The sequence below is a fragment of the Poecilia latipinna genome, unplaced genomic scaffold (assembly GCF_001443285.1).
Source record: "Poecilia latipinna isolate Pla-1442-1.1 unplaced genomic scaffold, P_latipinna-1.0 Scaffold1057, whole genome shotgun sequence".
In the NCBI taxonomy this organism is placed as follows: domain Eukaryota; kingdom Metazoa; phylum Chordata; class Actinopteri; order Cyprinodontiformes; family Poeciliidae; genus Poecilia; species Poecilia latipinna.
In genome coordinates, this window is record NW_015113673.1 from 34,435 (window position 1) to 49,628 (window position 15,194).

The 15,194-nt window shown below is 35.8% G+C and overlaps 1 protein-coding gene across 2 annotated transcripts in view; it reads right to left on the reverse strand.

The window, feature by feature from the left end:
* gtf3c1 (general transcription factor IIIC subunit 1) overlaps positions 1-13,673 on the reverse strand; it is a 33,570-nt gene extending 19,897 nt beyond the window's left edge. The window contains exons 1-18 of one of the 2 annotated variants that reach the window (XM_015051629.1): positions 13,215-13,673; positions 12,213-12,425; positions 11,726-11,902; positions 10,780-10,923; positions 9,698-9,794; positions 9,495-9,618; positions 8,522-8,704; positions 7,597-7,712; positions 7,201-7,253; positions 6,763-7,112; positions 6,588-6,656; positions 5,242-5,375; positions 5,065-5,153; positions 4,834-4,987; positions 3,883-3,986; positions 3,521-3,651; positions 1,842-2,141; positions 1,579-1,724 (exon numbers count right to left, since the gene is read on the reverse strand). In XM_015051629.1, the coding sequence (XP_014907115.1) occupies positions 1,579-1,724; positions 1,842-2,141; positions 3,521-3,651; positions 3,883-3,986; positions 4,834-4,987; positions 5,065-5,153; positions 5,242-5,375; positions 6,588-6,656; positions 6,763-7,112; positions 7,201-7,253; positions 7,597-7,712; positions 8,522-8,704; positions 9,495-9,618; positions 9,698-9,794; positions 10,780-10,923; positions 11,726-11,902; positions 12,213-12,425; positions 13,215-13,435 (2,805 nt within the window). In that variant the 5' untranslated portion in view covers positions 13,436-13,673. Of the gene's footprint in view, positions 1-1,578; positions 1,725-1,841; positions 2,142-3,520; positions 3,652-3,882; positions 3,987-4,833; positions 4,988-5,064; positions 5,154-5,241; positions 5,376-6,587; positions 6,657-6,756; positions 7,113-7,200; positions 7,254-7,596; positions 7,713-8,521; positions 8,705-9,494; positions 9,619-9,697; positions 9,795-10,779; positions 10,924-11,725; positions 11,903-12,212; positions 12,426-13,214 lie in introns of both variants that reach the window. The other variant, XM_015051628.1, reaches the window with a different exon arrangement.
* Positions 13,674-15,194: the final 1,521 nt, after the last annotated feature.

A 15,194-nucleotide genomic window follows, 5' to 3' on the forward strand; every position in this document is an offset into this window, starting at 1 on the left:
AACATGAATAAGCCTTCATGAATAGTTATGACTGTTGTCATAAAGCGTCATTCGGTAAATAATGACTTTTAATACAAAGTTGACATTATTCAAAATGTCTTTGTTATGACAACTTGACATTAAATAAGAAATCATTACTGTTTAAACTTTACCTTTAATAACATAAAGATACCTAATTTTTAAAGTGCAATCAGTAATACTTTTATAACAAATTTATATCAGTAATGATTTCTTGGTTAATGTCAAGTTGTCATAACAAAGACATTTTGAATAATGTCAACTTTGTATTAAAAGTCATAATTTACCGAATGACGCTTTATGACAACAGTCATAAATATTCATGAAGGCTTATTCATGTTCATGACAGGTGTTGCGTCAGTCTTATTCACCCCCCTTCAAATAAAGTGTTACCGAAAATTGTTGCTTGTGAAGTGTGAGGTGTGCAGTTATGTATTAATGCCTTTCTGTCTTGTCTGCATCAACTTCAATGTAAAATAAGTTTCACATGTCTAAACATGAGGAAATAAAGTAGATTTTGTGAAACATCCTGTCCTGTTATGTCTTTGAAGTGTGTCTTTCACATTTGATGCTGAAAAGAGAATGTATATTTGGACCAAGTGTGTGGAATTCACATTGTTGTGTTAGTTTTGTTTTGTTTGCTTTTTTTAAACATTTTTAAATATTTTATGAATCAACCGGGAATAAAATTTCAATGTTCTATGAAAAACTCCCAAAATTATTAGCTGAATTAATTGCAAAGCAGGAAAAACTGTCAGTTTTAGGAATAAGGACAAAGACATTTTAAGACAGACGAGCAAGATTAAGTACTATGGATGTACAGATCCACTTGTTTTTTTGTTTGTTTGTTTTTTACTTCCAATACTGACATGTGAGGTTCAGTAAGTTATATGCAGATTGATTTCTTTTCATACACAGAAATAAATGCACTGAATTACAGATTTATTCGATAACTCTGCCCTAGCACAGCTCATTAAATACGCCAATAGCTTCACAAGCTTGATCAAACATGTAAAAACAACACAACTTTAATTTGTTCAGTCAGTGCAATTAGAACTATAAAAGCCAATGTAAAATAAATAAATAAAAAAAGTGAAGCTGACTAAAACAATAGGTCAACTACTTTGGTCAAACATGTGAAAATAAACTGCAACAAACCTTTCAAATGGTTCAGAAAGTGCAATTAGGAATTCGAAATATAACATAAAATAAATAATATAGCTTGTCGTCGCTCAGAAGCACAAAGCATAGAAGTAGAATGAATAGATCTGACTCTATTTATCAGGCATTGTCAGATTATAAGAAGGGTGTGATTGATGTCATGCCAAAGAAAATGTCTAATTCTGACTGAGAACAACATAAAAATGATTTGACCCTTTTATGTTTTCTTATCTCTTGAGAGATGATCATCGCATTTCCTAATCTAAATCTACAGTGATTATTATTATGACCATCAACAATTTTTGATTTAATTTCAACCAAAAAGAATTCAGCTGACCACAGGGGATTTACTGGAGCATCACATGTTCCTTTAACTTCTACATAAAACTTTGCTCTCACCTTGTAATTGATTTGGACGATCTGCACAAAAATAGAGAGAGGCAAGCACAGGAGGAGACTGCGAACCATTGCCCAGCCGCTGGTGAAGCCTTTGTGTAGAGGAACAGGAGGGATAAATCTCCTCCATGAGTCTTCATCAGCATACACTGTCAGAAAGACACAAGAAATATGAATGTTTCTTTAATGGCCTTTAGTGACAAGTACCTTTACACAGAAATACCTGTAGTTTTTTTTTAACCACTTTACCCCATTGACACTCTTACCTTTCATGTCGGCATCAGACTGATCCGGTTTAGGCTGATCACCCTGCAGCCCGTCTTCATTGCCTAATCCCTCGTCTATTGGAGGCGGGTTAGAGGTTTCGTCCTGCTTTGCTTGGGATTCTGGGAGCCCGGCACCAGGATCAGAACTGGCCGGTTCCGCCGGACTCTGACTGGCAGAGAGAGCCTCAGTGGGGTTATTCCGCAGCGGGTGGCCGTAGATGAGGTACCAGAGGAAACTGTGAACGACACGCAGACGAATCATCTTGGGCTGGAAGCCCAATGTTTTGCCCAATCCAGGAACTGTAAACGTCAAAAAGAAGAAATACGGTTGGAAAATTGGTTAACCTCACAAAAAGTCCTGAAATTAGATGTATTTATAATGCTGTCTTATGGCAAAATCATTTGTTTTCGATAACAAATTAGGCACTATACTCTCTGGAATCCTGGAAATTGTATTAATTAATTTTCTTTTTTTTTTTTATAAAAGTGCCAGAAAAACATTTTCTAACATAATTAGCCTCATTAAAAGATTGAATGTAATTATCGAGCTCAACAACATTCTCCACTGTAAGTGGCAACTTAGTTTTTCTAAGAGGAAAGAAATACTTTCCATCATTCTGCAGCTGTTTTGAAACTACAGTGAGCAAACTGCCTGTAGCACTGAGAACTATAACAATCAACATGCTAGATTTAGCATAAGTTGGGCCAGACTTTAGAAACGACTCACCGGGGCAGTAACTAAGGGCGGCAATTCTTTGGGGGCCCCACAAATTTTGGGTTTCTATTTTTTTTATTACAATTCTTTTTATGCACGTGTTTTTTTGCATATGCCTGTCGCAATAAGCAATTAATAAATTAATCACACGGTAAATTAAAATGAGCTTGATAGTTTCCATTCTGATGGTTTTTATATTTTGAAAGACAAGTTTGTTTACAGACATCACAGTCCCTTTTGTTTATGATTTCTGTTTTGTGCATTTTTGTTATTTCTGTTTTATTTTTTGCTTTTGGTTATCTTATTGTAGATATTTAAAATATCTTCCAGTTCCACTGTTAAGTGTTATTTACATAATTGAAGTCTGTTGTTCTCTGAGAGAGCACTTACATTATTATTCCATAATCAATAAATTACTTGAAAATGGTCCCAAAAACAACAACATTATCGTTTATCACAATAATTGCTGGGGCAATTTGTAATTAATAAGTAGGACTACTTATTAATGTACTGTAAAAATAGTAAAATATTTTTTCCTTAGCGGATGGGGCACCAAAACTGGCTCTAGCCCAGGGGCCCACATCCCTATAAATCCGGCCCTGAGCATCAGTGGGAAAATTTTCCGATTTAAATTAAAGCACTTGGATGGTTTTATACATTTTTGTTTTAAATTATTTTTGCAGATACTATAAAACTGTGTTGTTTCTACTTGATGTCATAGTGTGACAATCTCCTACCAGCAAGTTTAGCACCCTAACACTGAAGTTCAAACTATTAACTAGAAAATGAATGAAACCTAAAGGGATAAAGTACAAATATGCAAGTCTTTGTTTATAAAAGCTGGCTTGACAAAAACTGAAATCCCAATGTGTCATGATGAGTGATTATTAAGAATGTCAATTAATAAAAGATCTATAAACCACAGTGTTTTCTGTATACTTCATTAAAAGTAATCACAGAGAACCTGGTGTGGGTTTAAAGCTCGCGTCTTCGTCACATCCTAACATCTGGTTTCTTAAGACGCTCTTCTGTGCTTTTGATGTGGTTGCCTTTTCTGATTTGAGCTGCTCTCCTTTTTCTTCAGCAACCTGCAGACTGAGGGACAGACAATAAAAGACAAAATGAACATAAGTTTAAAAAAAAAAAACAGAAACTTGACATATTGTAGGCTGGTGTTTTTCAAAGTCGTGGTCGCTGTCGGGGCATCAGAAGGTTGGAGGGAAGATGAGAAGAAAATGCAAAACTAAAAAACTCCTTTCCATCCTACAACGATGCAGAACTTTTTACTGGACCTTAGCAGAAAAGGCACATCTTGTTGGTGCTTACCGTCCAGCTGCATAGGAGCTGGAGATTCTGAACCGGATCTGTTCGATGAGCTGACTGACTCTCACATCACTCGGCTGAATGGATGGATGAGCAATTATGTCCACCTACATGTGTGAAGGAAAAAAAAGAAAGAAAGAAATTACAAAAATGTTATAACCAGGATTAATAGTTTGGGGTTTTTCATTATAATTTAGTTTTATTTCAATGTGACTTTTTTTGTCTAATTCAGTTAGTTTTAATTAGTTATTAGAGTGCTTGCCAGTTTCTATTATTTAAATATTGTTTAGTTTAGTTTTTAATTGTTATAGTAGTAGTTTTAGTTTTTTTCATATTTTGGCTCATTTTTCGGTGCAGAAAAGGTCTAAGTGTTATATTGTGATTATGTAAACATCGATTGGGTAATAAATACTCAGCAGAAGAAACCATTTTCAAAATCAAAAGCAATCAATTATCACTGAACAACAACTGATTCTGATGTTTTCCCCCAAACTTTGCTGTCACCATTTTGTGGACTAGAATAGAGCAGCCAGGAATATTGAGTGATGTAATTTGGTGACAGTTGACATAAACTGCTTGTGTGTCAGTCTGAAAGGCTGATAAAAGGATTCATAAACACAAAAACAAAGGATATCGTATCTATAACTTCAATATGTTTTAGTTTGATAAACAGTTCCAGATGGTTTTCACCCATTAATTACCATTTCTATTTATTTCAATTAGAATTTTTTTTTCTCAATTTCAGTTTTTGTTATTTCCTTAACATTAATATGCTAATTAATTAATATTAGCTGTATTAGCTTTGGCGACATCTTCATGATAGTTTCTGAATAAATCTAGCAAAAGGAAAGGAAAAATCCAGCTGTTCTAGCATTTAGTTCTCCTAGCATAAATTCAAGTATGGCTCCATACAAATGCAGGCCATTTCCCACGTGTGGAGTGGAGTTTGTGTACCTTCTTAGTGACCCCGTCCTGTATGACGGTGGTGGTGTAAAGCTTTAGCAGGCCTTCCCTGGACAGACTGTGGACAAGCCGCAAAACAGTCTTCTTGCAACACTTTGAGCTGACACCATCCTTCTTTTCTGCATCGTTGATAATTTTCTGCAGCCTGAAAACAAACAACTATGTTGAGATTTCCCCTTAAGAGTCCAATTCACTTCACAAAGCAAAGAAAACAAAACTGACGGGAAGAAGCCCTCTATGATCTTAAAGCTCTGAATTGCTTCGACAATCATGTTCTTCCTCTTCAGCAGGCGGTACGTCTCATGAGATCTCTGAAGGAAGAAGAGGGGAAGAAAAAGTAGTCAACTTTAACCTTTTTCATGAGGAAAAAACAAACAGATAACAATAAGGCGTCATCACCTGTGGCTGGAAGACGCTATCAATCTCAACGATCTCGGCGTTCGCCGGGTTATCAGATGGATGCACAGCCTCGCTCTGAGACAAAGAGCTGGCAGGAGTTGAGTTGGGTTGTTCCTCTTCTTCCACTGGAGGTTCTTTTGATGCAAGAAAAGAAATCCAAAACACACATGAAGAAAAATAATAGCAAAAAAAAAGAAAAAAAACTGTAGATAAAAACCTTTTAAGGCAAACTATATTTGGCTTAAAGTTTACATTCCAGAAAAATGAGAGAAGAGAAGCAATTTTCAGTTTGAGCTGCAGACACAAGCAATTTTGTTTTTACAGAATGGTTTCACACCAAATATATCTCTATATTTTTTCTACTTCTTAAAACTAAAGAATATTTTTATTTTGACAAAATCTGCAAAGATATTTTAAAAGGACAATAAATTGGTGCAATTTCCATAAATGCAATGGTAACTTTTTCCATTCCAGCTAACCACTTATATTTTCATTAATTCTACTGATTTCATCTGAATATCCAATACTTCACACTTCTGAGTCAAAAAATAAATAAATTGTGTAAAAACACGTAAAAACAAGAGTTGTTTAAGTATATTTTAAATATATCTAATTTTTTTCTTAATATATCTTTAATGGCTATATACAAAGTTTTTCCTACATTGTTATTGATAGAATCTAGAATAAGTTTAATACAACATAAAACACATGGAATGAGTTTAAACTGTTTAACCTGGTTTTGTGAACATTTATCAGCAAAAAGTCAAAGTTCAGCGTAACAGTGATGCATATCATAAAATCAATCTGTAGCTTCTTACTGATTGCAAAGCTTCATGTTTTTTCAGCTCGTCTTAGTTTATTAACTCCACAAAACAAACTCTAAAACTTAAACATGAGACTCCTTAGAAATAATCTGGTTGCTGCTGTGCTTCATGTAACCTTAACATATTAAAAAAGTGGGTTGTTTAGTCCGTCCATGCAAAATGTTGCTACAAAACCAGCAGAATTAAGCTAGTTTTCTAGTATAATTTGCTACAAAACTGCTATGCTGTAATGGTAGCAAAACATGAAGACATCTATAAGGTTTGCATCATCAGAGAGTTTCTATATGTTTTGGGGGTTGACTGATTTCTTGTCTGAGCTGTTCGATTTCCATTTCAGAAAAAGTAGGTTGACATAGGTTAGGTTTTTGTTCCCAACAATTTTTTAAAGATGTAATTTATCTGTAAATGTTGCCCTAAAAGATAAAAAAAACTGTACAAAATCCTTCAGAGAGGGCCACAGATGACTGCAGAGCCGCACTTTGGACAAAGTTTAGTTACTAAGGTCTATTTCTGTCAAACTACCTGGAGCAGGAATGGATACGGAGTCGGGTGTTGTAGCATCGTTGGATCCGCTGCAGGACGGTGATTCACCTGAGAAATGACAAGAATGTTAAAAACACAGAGATAAACATTTTAAACACTCCACCAAGCTGATAATTCTTAAGATGTCAAAAGTTATGATCAATTAGATTCTCACTCTCAGCTTGAGCAGACGGTGTGACGGGAGCGTCAGGTTCGGTCTGCTTTCTTGTCACGCAGTCTTCCTCCTCTGTCCTCTTTGCTCTAGATTTTTCATCTGCTTCACCACCCTTAACGTTCAGCTCTTCATCCTCAGTGTGATCAACACAAACCTGCTGGTCCTCCTCTTCGTCTTTGTTTCGGCTTCTGCCTGCTTTCTTACTCTTCTGGGCTCTGGGAGTTTTGCGGCTTTTGCTCGAGGTGGACGATGTCTTGGTGTCCGATTTGTGCGACGCTGAAAAGGACAGCAGCTTGTTCCTTTCCTGCTCTTTAGCAAACAGCTGGAGTTGATCGCTGGCACTCGCGCATCTGTGGAGACAAACGAGTACAACTGAAGTGACGAGCTGCAGGCGAAGGAATGTAAAAAACCGGAAAACAGTCAATCGTTTATACAAACTTGTGGCTGATAAATTTTGTGGTCCTCTGCCGACCCTCATCCTCCATAAAACTCTGTAGGATGGAAAAGAATCCGATATAAAAATATGACCCAGGAACAGATGAAAACTACAAAATAAATGTAATCATATAATTATGAAATATCTTAATTACTACTTTTCTTTTATAAAAAGTAGGCCTGGGGCCTTAACATGTTCATTTTGCTAAATTAATTACAGAGATTTTGGCCAAAATAAGCCCCCAAGCCCCTAGTGGGTTCCAAGCAAATGCTGCAGAAAAACCCAACAGGATTATGTCAGACTTTCTGTTAACTGGAGGTTAGGTTTGACTGAAAGAGAACAGGTGTTGCTCTTAACATAAACACAGACTTTAGGGTGAAATAAACAACTACATTTACCTTAATAACACCATCCCTGTCCATCTTACGACAGATCATGCGAGATTCCAGCCGACCAACGTTCATTCTTAATCCAATTTCTCTGTGAGGGACTCCCTTTGTACCAGAAGACAATACTGAGTGGAAAAAAAACAAAAACAGAGAAGAAATTATTTAGCTTCACATTTTAGGATTAAAGAGAAACATGTAGAAGAAGCTGAAACTGTACACTATTAAGATAAATTTGTGACTGAAAATAAGTAGGTGTCCAAGTACAGATGGGTAGTTGTTGAGAAGGGATGATAACACAGCTACAAATTTCAAACATTCATTTTAAACCAAAGTTTTCTCATTATCTGAAAAGAAATCAGAATAAACATTGTGTGTTTTAGTTCAGTTATTGTTATGAAAATTATTTTTACTTGCCAAATGCCACAATAAGAGAAGAGATTTTCAATCAAGTTCTTCAAAATTAGAAGATTAAACACATTTGGTAGAATTACACTTTAAATGATATAATTTGGGTCAAAGGCTGTGAGTCGCCTTCCAGGAGTTTCTGGAATTTTGGCCCATTTCTCCAAACAGAACTGGTGTAACTAACTCAGGGCATCTTGCTTTTTCCAAAACTGTTTAAATAAAAAAAATAAGAAATAGTGTATGTATATTTTTGAATTTTATGGAATAAATAAAAAATAATAATCCTTCTCTCATTATTCTAGTATACTGTAAAAATTTATAATTTTGGTAAATGTAGGCCAAAATAAGGAAAATTTAATGACAGAAAGTGAGGAATAAGCAGCTCATCTTTTTAAAACACTATTTTAAGATCTTCTTTTACTCTTCGCCTTTGTATTTCTTGTAATATTTCACTTCTTGCAGTTTATGAATGGCTTAAAAATGACTGGCTTACTTCGCGATTTCACGTTATTAAATTAATCAAACTTACTGATGTGGTAGGCCTGCGACATGAAATCCCTCTCCATGATTCGTCCCTCAGACGGGAGGACTCTTCCTCCTCCTCCTCCTTCAGCGTAATCGTCATCGTCCTCATCGTCGTCGTCAGAATCTGCAGGAGTTTTTTTTCCATACGGCTTCAAGAGTTTTATGCAGCGAATAAGGACTTTACTGCCTGGAGCAGAAGCAGAAAGGCATGATCACTCATCAGGTGCTAAACCAAAAATCTTCCACTATAAAAGTTGTTAGAATTCAGGTAAAGCATTTTTACACTTTTGACTACATTTGTGACAGAATTATCTTTTAAAAGTAGAGAAAAGGGAAGGAAGAAACACTTTGAATCAGGAAATATTCACCCAAACCGACAACAAGAAATACTTTTGTTTACATCAGCTGTTTGGTTTTGAGTTTATGCGAGTGTTATCAGCTGAGGGCTAACAGACCGATGGGAAAGTCTCAAATGTCTGTATTGTGGTTGGAGCTGAAATTATTAATCAGACTAATTGTGATGAATCAAATATTGAAATAATCATCAACTAATTTAGTAAATGATTAATCACTAACTGGAGTACACACACTACAAAAAAAGGACATTTGATGAAAAAAAAAACAATATATTCAGTCATAATTAAGACAAAATTGTACAAAATACATTTTGCATTTAAGATAAAAAAGCATATTTGTCAACAAATATGTTTTAGCCAAAATTCCAGTGGAATAGTTTTAGCTTCACCTGCAATAAAATGTTTATTTTCTTATTTAACAAAAGGAACTGAATTATTTGTTTCCTGCATATTTTTAATGTATTTTTAATATTGTATAAAACAGGCTTAAGTGGCTAAATAAAAAATCTGTTGAATGCCAATTTTTTTTAACCAATTAACCTACTGATCTTCAGATTAAAACAATTACTAAAATAACCCCTCGTTGTTGTGGTGCTCACGTATGTAATAATCCCTGTTTACCATTTTTATTGGTGCAATGTTCAGCACTGGGATCCAGGTCTTCTAAAGCGTACTGACAAAACTCCACCAGCTTGCTGTATCGGAGGGTTTTGAAGAGACGCTTCAAAGTCTTTTCGCTCAAATTCTGAAAGAAGAAAACGGAGGAGCATAACGGCACAGCAAACAAGAACAACGTGAGCAGTCACACACACTCGGGTGCTCACGAGGTGCTCTTTGAGATTGTCCACAGTGGTGAAGTGGTCAGGCAGCTGCAGCAGAAAGTCAGACACGTGCTCCATCAGGATGTCGTATTTGTTTCGCCTGACAGAGCAGAAAGAAGAGAGAGGATTTGTTTAGGAGGTGAACCACAACAAGAGGGTAAAATGAGACACAATCACAACACAACTTATTTACAAAAAGATTGTTTTTTTTCTTTGAGACTTTTTGTTTTTGTTTTAAGTAGAATTTCTAAATTTATTTTGATATTTTTTTTGCTTTTGGAAAGCATGAAAATAATTGTAGAAATTGACAAAAACAGCATAAATACTGATGAAATCTTTTCTGTTATTCTATCCTTGTTTAGTTGGTTTATTAATCAAGATTACATACTTTCATTATAAACAGTCACAGCTGCTCCTGTGTTTTAAGCTTCCAGAAGCTTAAAGTATTGACCACTCCTGGTCTTACTAATACTGACTGTATCAAATATATCAGTGTAAGTATATTGACAGGGATTCTCAAATCGGCAGCATAAGACTCACACACTTTAGCCCACCCACAGTGGATGCTAACCACATAGACAAAAAAATTATATACAAATATTTTATATAATTTTTTTTTATGGATAAAGGCAGTAAACTGAATTTAAAGTTCCAAAATCCTGATACAAGGATTAAAATCTTCAAAGGGCTCCCTTTTTTAACTGTCAGTTACTTAAAAACCAAAACAGTCGATGACTGCACACAAACATAGGAATTGAATGTCCTAGTAATATAAATCTGTGTATAAAAAAGGTAAATATTTTTTCCAAGCCAGACGTTAAAGACTGCACAAGTTATCATGAAATCAGACAAAACAAAGCAAAACCCAAAAATGACCACTGTGCTGTATATGACGTAAAATGCAAAGACAGCGTTTACAAATATATGAAACAGAATACTGATGTTTGATGCTGTTTCATCCCTGTTTAATGGACCTAGTAGTGATACTTGTAAAGTCTTCTGCTGGTATTTTGTTGTGTCTAAAGTTTGAGAATTTATAAGAGTTGACTAAATAAGCTGAAAAACAAAAACGGAACCAAACAGACCTGTTGACATGGAAGCGCTTAAGCAGGAGCAGAATGGAGTGCTGCTGCTGTCCTGTCTTCAGCCGTCTGACGTAAGACTGCATGGTGATCAGTTCATGCTTCACAAGACACTTCCTCAAGTAGTGCATTTTTCGAGCATCTATCCTGCTCAGAATCAACAGCTTGTGTCAGTGTGAACATTAAAATAACAATTAGCTGCGTTTCCATCAACCATAAAATTGCGCATATTGTAATTAGAAAAATTTATTTGCTTAAGGCAAGCGCGCCAATTTCGAAAAAACTTTTTTGTTTAAAGATTTTCCCCCTCTAGGATGAGGTTGGGGTTTTTTCAGCATTTTTGAAATAGATGTATTTTGCAAAACTGGAATGGAAACACTTTATTCTTTATTAGCCGGATGTTGCTAATGACGAAAACATTGAAGAAGAGGACAGAAGTGGTAAGAGGATGAAGGTTTGTTTTTTGTTTTCTTTCAGACCATCTGCAGCTGGCTGCAGCAGAGCTCTCAGCATCACACAGTTCATAAAAGCTGTGCGTCATTCCAACGTGTTGAACCCATAGCTCTTTAGTAAAATAAATGACTACAATTTCCCCAAAAAGCAGCATATGAAGCTGCTCCCAAGTGTAAGGGGCTTGTCGCGCCAACGTCTGAATAAGATGCCAACGTCTCCTCTGATTGGCTGAATTATGAATCCCAAGTGTAAAGGGCTTGTCATGGCTGAATTATAAATATATATCATGTAACTGTTTACATCCGTCGCTGCCATAATGTTCAATAACTCCTCATGTGAACAAACGTATTCATTTTATTTCTTAATGAAACACCGCAATTGTGAAATTATCTTTTTTCGACATTAGCAGAAAACAAAGATTTGCGCCTCATTTGTAATGGAAACGCAGCAACTGTAACAGCAGACTGAAGCAAAGGACATCTCGCGTGTCTCCTACTTGAACAGACTTCCATGCAGATCGCTCTGCAGCTCTCCTTGCCAACGACCTCGGCCAACTCTCTCAAGCACGCAGTACGAGTCGTTGCTAATTTTTGACTCGGGATCGTTGTTGCTTCCGATCAGAGTTCGGAAGCGCAGAGCCTGGGAAGCCACGACCACAAGCTTCCGTCCATATCTAGAGGGTAAAATAAGAGAAATGTATTCAGCTTTAAATGAATACTTTCCCATTTGACCAAAGTTTTAGTGCCAAACAGGTTGATAGCTAGCTCATTGGTAAACAGTTATTGACCTAAGAAAGCCCAGGCAAGATTGCTGAATCATTGACTGTGCAGGAATCCCCTCTAAGTAAGCATGTGGTAACAGTGGAAAGGAACCTCTCTGCTTTAACAAAAAGAGACCTCTAGTTTAACCAGGCTCAATATGAGCAGTCAGATTCCCTGACAATTTCCTCCTCATATCATGAATTACTATTAAAACACACCAACCTTTCCTGAGCCTCCTCTAGGTTAACCAGCGGAGCAAAGGACTTGGAGCGGATTTGCTTTGTGACGTTCTTCCTCTCTTTGAAGAAGACACATGAGCCTTGTATTCCATCCTGATTCTCGGGAATGACATGAAGAGGATAAACGTCTCTTCTGTCATGAGAGAATTTCTGTTTCTGTGTTTCAAAGCCCGTCTCTGGGTCGATGTCCTTAAACCTGAAACAAAAAAAATCCAGGCTATCAAAGAGAAAACTTCAAGGTTCATGTTAGACTTAAACCTTTAATAATAAAATATATGATGAAAAGCATAAAACACCATGTAGTGGGACATGATGGTGATAATAAATTGAACATAAATTGATATCCAGCCAGGAACTAATACAGTTTTAGCAAGAAAATGTGAGAAAATGTGTCATGTTGAAGGTTTTGTCTTGAAAATTGGAATCGTCCTGCAATTTATACATTCATAAACCAAATACTCACATAAGTCTAATTATACATATGAATATGCAGTTAACAAAAGTGTTATTCCAGTCCCTAACAAGCTGTAGAACCTGACTGGAAAGAAAGCGGTTAAAAAGAATGACATTTTTCTACCTTTTCTTACCTTTTACAGTTCTGTCCATGTCTAATTTAAGTAGCTCAACTGAAAAACTTGATTATAGTACAAACTCCATATACGTTTTCTTTTTCGTTGGGTGTTGTGCAAACCGTATATCGAAAAAACAGGCTTCATGTTTAGTTTTAGTTAAAGTTATGTGTTAAACACTAAATATATCTGTTAAAAATGTCTACCCCTTAAGTGAGGAAGAGGTTAAATTTTAAATTTCATTGTGCTGTCTTGGACCATAACAAATTCTATTGTATAAAGTTAAATAAAACATTTGACTTTTACGGGAGTAAGTGGTGATATTGAACTCTGCTTGGCTTTGTACGAGTTAAACAAAGAAAATGTTAAAAGTTCAGTTTTGAATAAACTGGCAACAGGAAGGGTCGCGCGAGCACCTGTCAAACAACTCGATGTCCTCTCTCTCCTCAGGCAGCTCGTGGAAGCTCAGGTCGGCGTTGTTAACAAGAGACCTCCAGATGAAACCCTTGGTGCAGTTGTCTAGCTTCAAGGGAAACTTTGGCTCTCTGTCCTCCAGACGTATCCAAAGAGACGGGAGGGTTATTCCGTCCAGTCCCTCTAAAGCCACTTCATCCACAACGATGCTGAGCGCATCCATAGCTGAGCTAGCCCTGCATGCTACAAGCTACGCTAGTAAACCGAATCGAGCCGAATCGTTGAACACATACGGTTCGCTTCCGTTTGACTCAACTTCTTATTTCTTGCTGTTTATCAAGAAAACAATAACTTTTTTTTCCCATAAAAGTATGCAGGACAATACGCTACCGCAACTATAGCAACCAGAGCGCTGAGTCCAACTAGTTAATGTTTGTGTACGTCATATTTCAACTTTGACCTTATGTCGTGCGTATGAATGAATAAACCTCTCCTCAAGGCGGCGCTCAAGGACACTTTTAGAAAAGCAGTTGTTTCACGAAGCCTAGTAGTATGGAGGCCACCTCTAGGATTTTGCTGGTCTTACACGCCTTTTTTTCTTTCATATTGTAACCATTTATTTATACATTATAACTATATATTATGTAGCCATTCTATTTTCCAATTCTACATATCCTCATCCAATTCTTTAGAATTACATTTAACAGGCCCACAATTTGTTTCAGTAACTCAAAAAGTAAAATAAATTGATTATACAGACTGATGCTTTCAAGCATTAATTTCTGTTTACAGCTAAGCAAAGCATTTAAAATTGGAATATAATATCAGATCCAAAGACCACAGAAAAGTATACTCATTACCTGTTTATAGATTGTTTTCAAAAGGTACTTTTAATCTGACAAACAAGCCTTACTGGAACACATAATCTAAATGCCTGAACAAGATTCCATTTTACTTACTATAAAATTAACTTTAGTTATTTAAAAAAAACTTTCTAAAAGCATGTGTATATTTGATGTGATGTACATGGAGTATTAAACCGGTAGCACTGATCTTAATACGAGAGGATTGTTTAGTTGAAGAATTCACCTTCAGCAGAAATGTATTGCTCCTTATTCCACTTTCCACATGGAAAAGTTGTGATTTCTAGAAGTAGTTCTAAGCTGTTTGAACATAAATATTAAGTTTTAGTCCCATCAATTTGAAATGGAGACAAAAAAGGTTTATTCAACATCTTTATTATGAAGTACCATTTTAAGAAATGTACAAGTGAAACCAGCACAGGGACATCTTGGCATTGAAAAAAAAAAAACAAAAAAATAAAAAAAATAAACAAAACAAAAAAAACACAAAACAAAAAAATAAAAAAGAAACAAACACCATGGACAACACGTATGAAATGATAATGTACATATTTACAGCACAGGGTCGATCTGAACAAAAGGGAGAAAGAGCAACACTGTGGCTTTTGAGGAAAAAAAAAAAAGAAAAAAAAAAAGAAACACACACCGGGAGTGACTTATGACTAAATTTTATATTAAAATTATAGGCTGGTTAAGAATACATAATAAAAGGCACTGAGCTTCACAATCCCCAACGCTGCAGATGAAGGCGTTTTTTTTTTAAAATCATTTTTATTTAAAAAAAAATAAAAATGTCATGACTGTCCATCGCTAAAGTTAAAACAAGATGTCAGAGGGCCAAAGCAGTCTGCACAAAAACAATAAAAATAGATTTAAATTCAATCAAAAACATTCCTTATAAACAACATGCTCAGTGATTAAGTTTTATTTCTTATAAACAAATACATATCTAAAATTTTTCATTTTTCATCTGAAGGCATAAGGGGTTTTAAGGACGAGTTTTCAGATTTTCAACCCGGGTGCGACAGAACCCGTGTTTCTGACGGGAACATTCAATTATCTACCAGCATGGGGAAAAGCGCGATACGTCCGCAACAGCATGAGATCAGTACTGGAGAC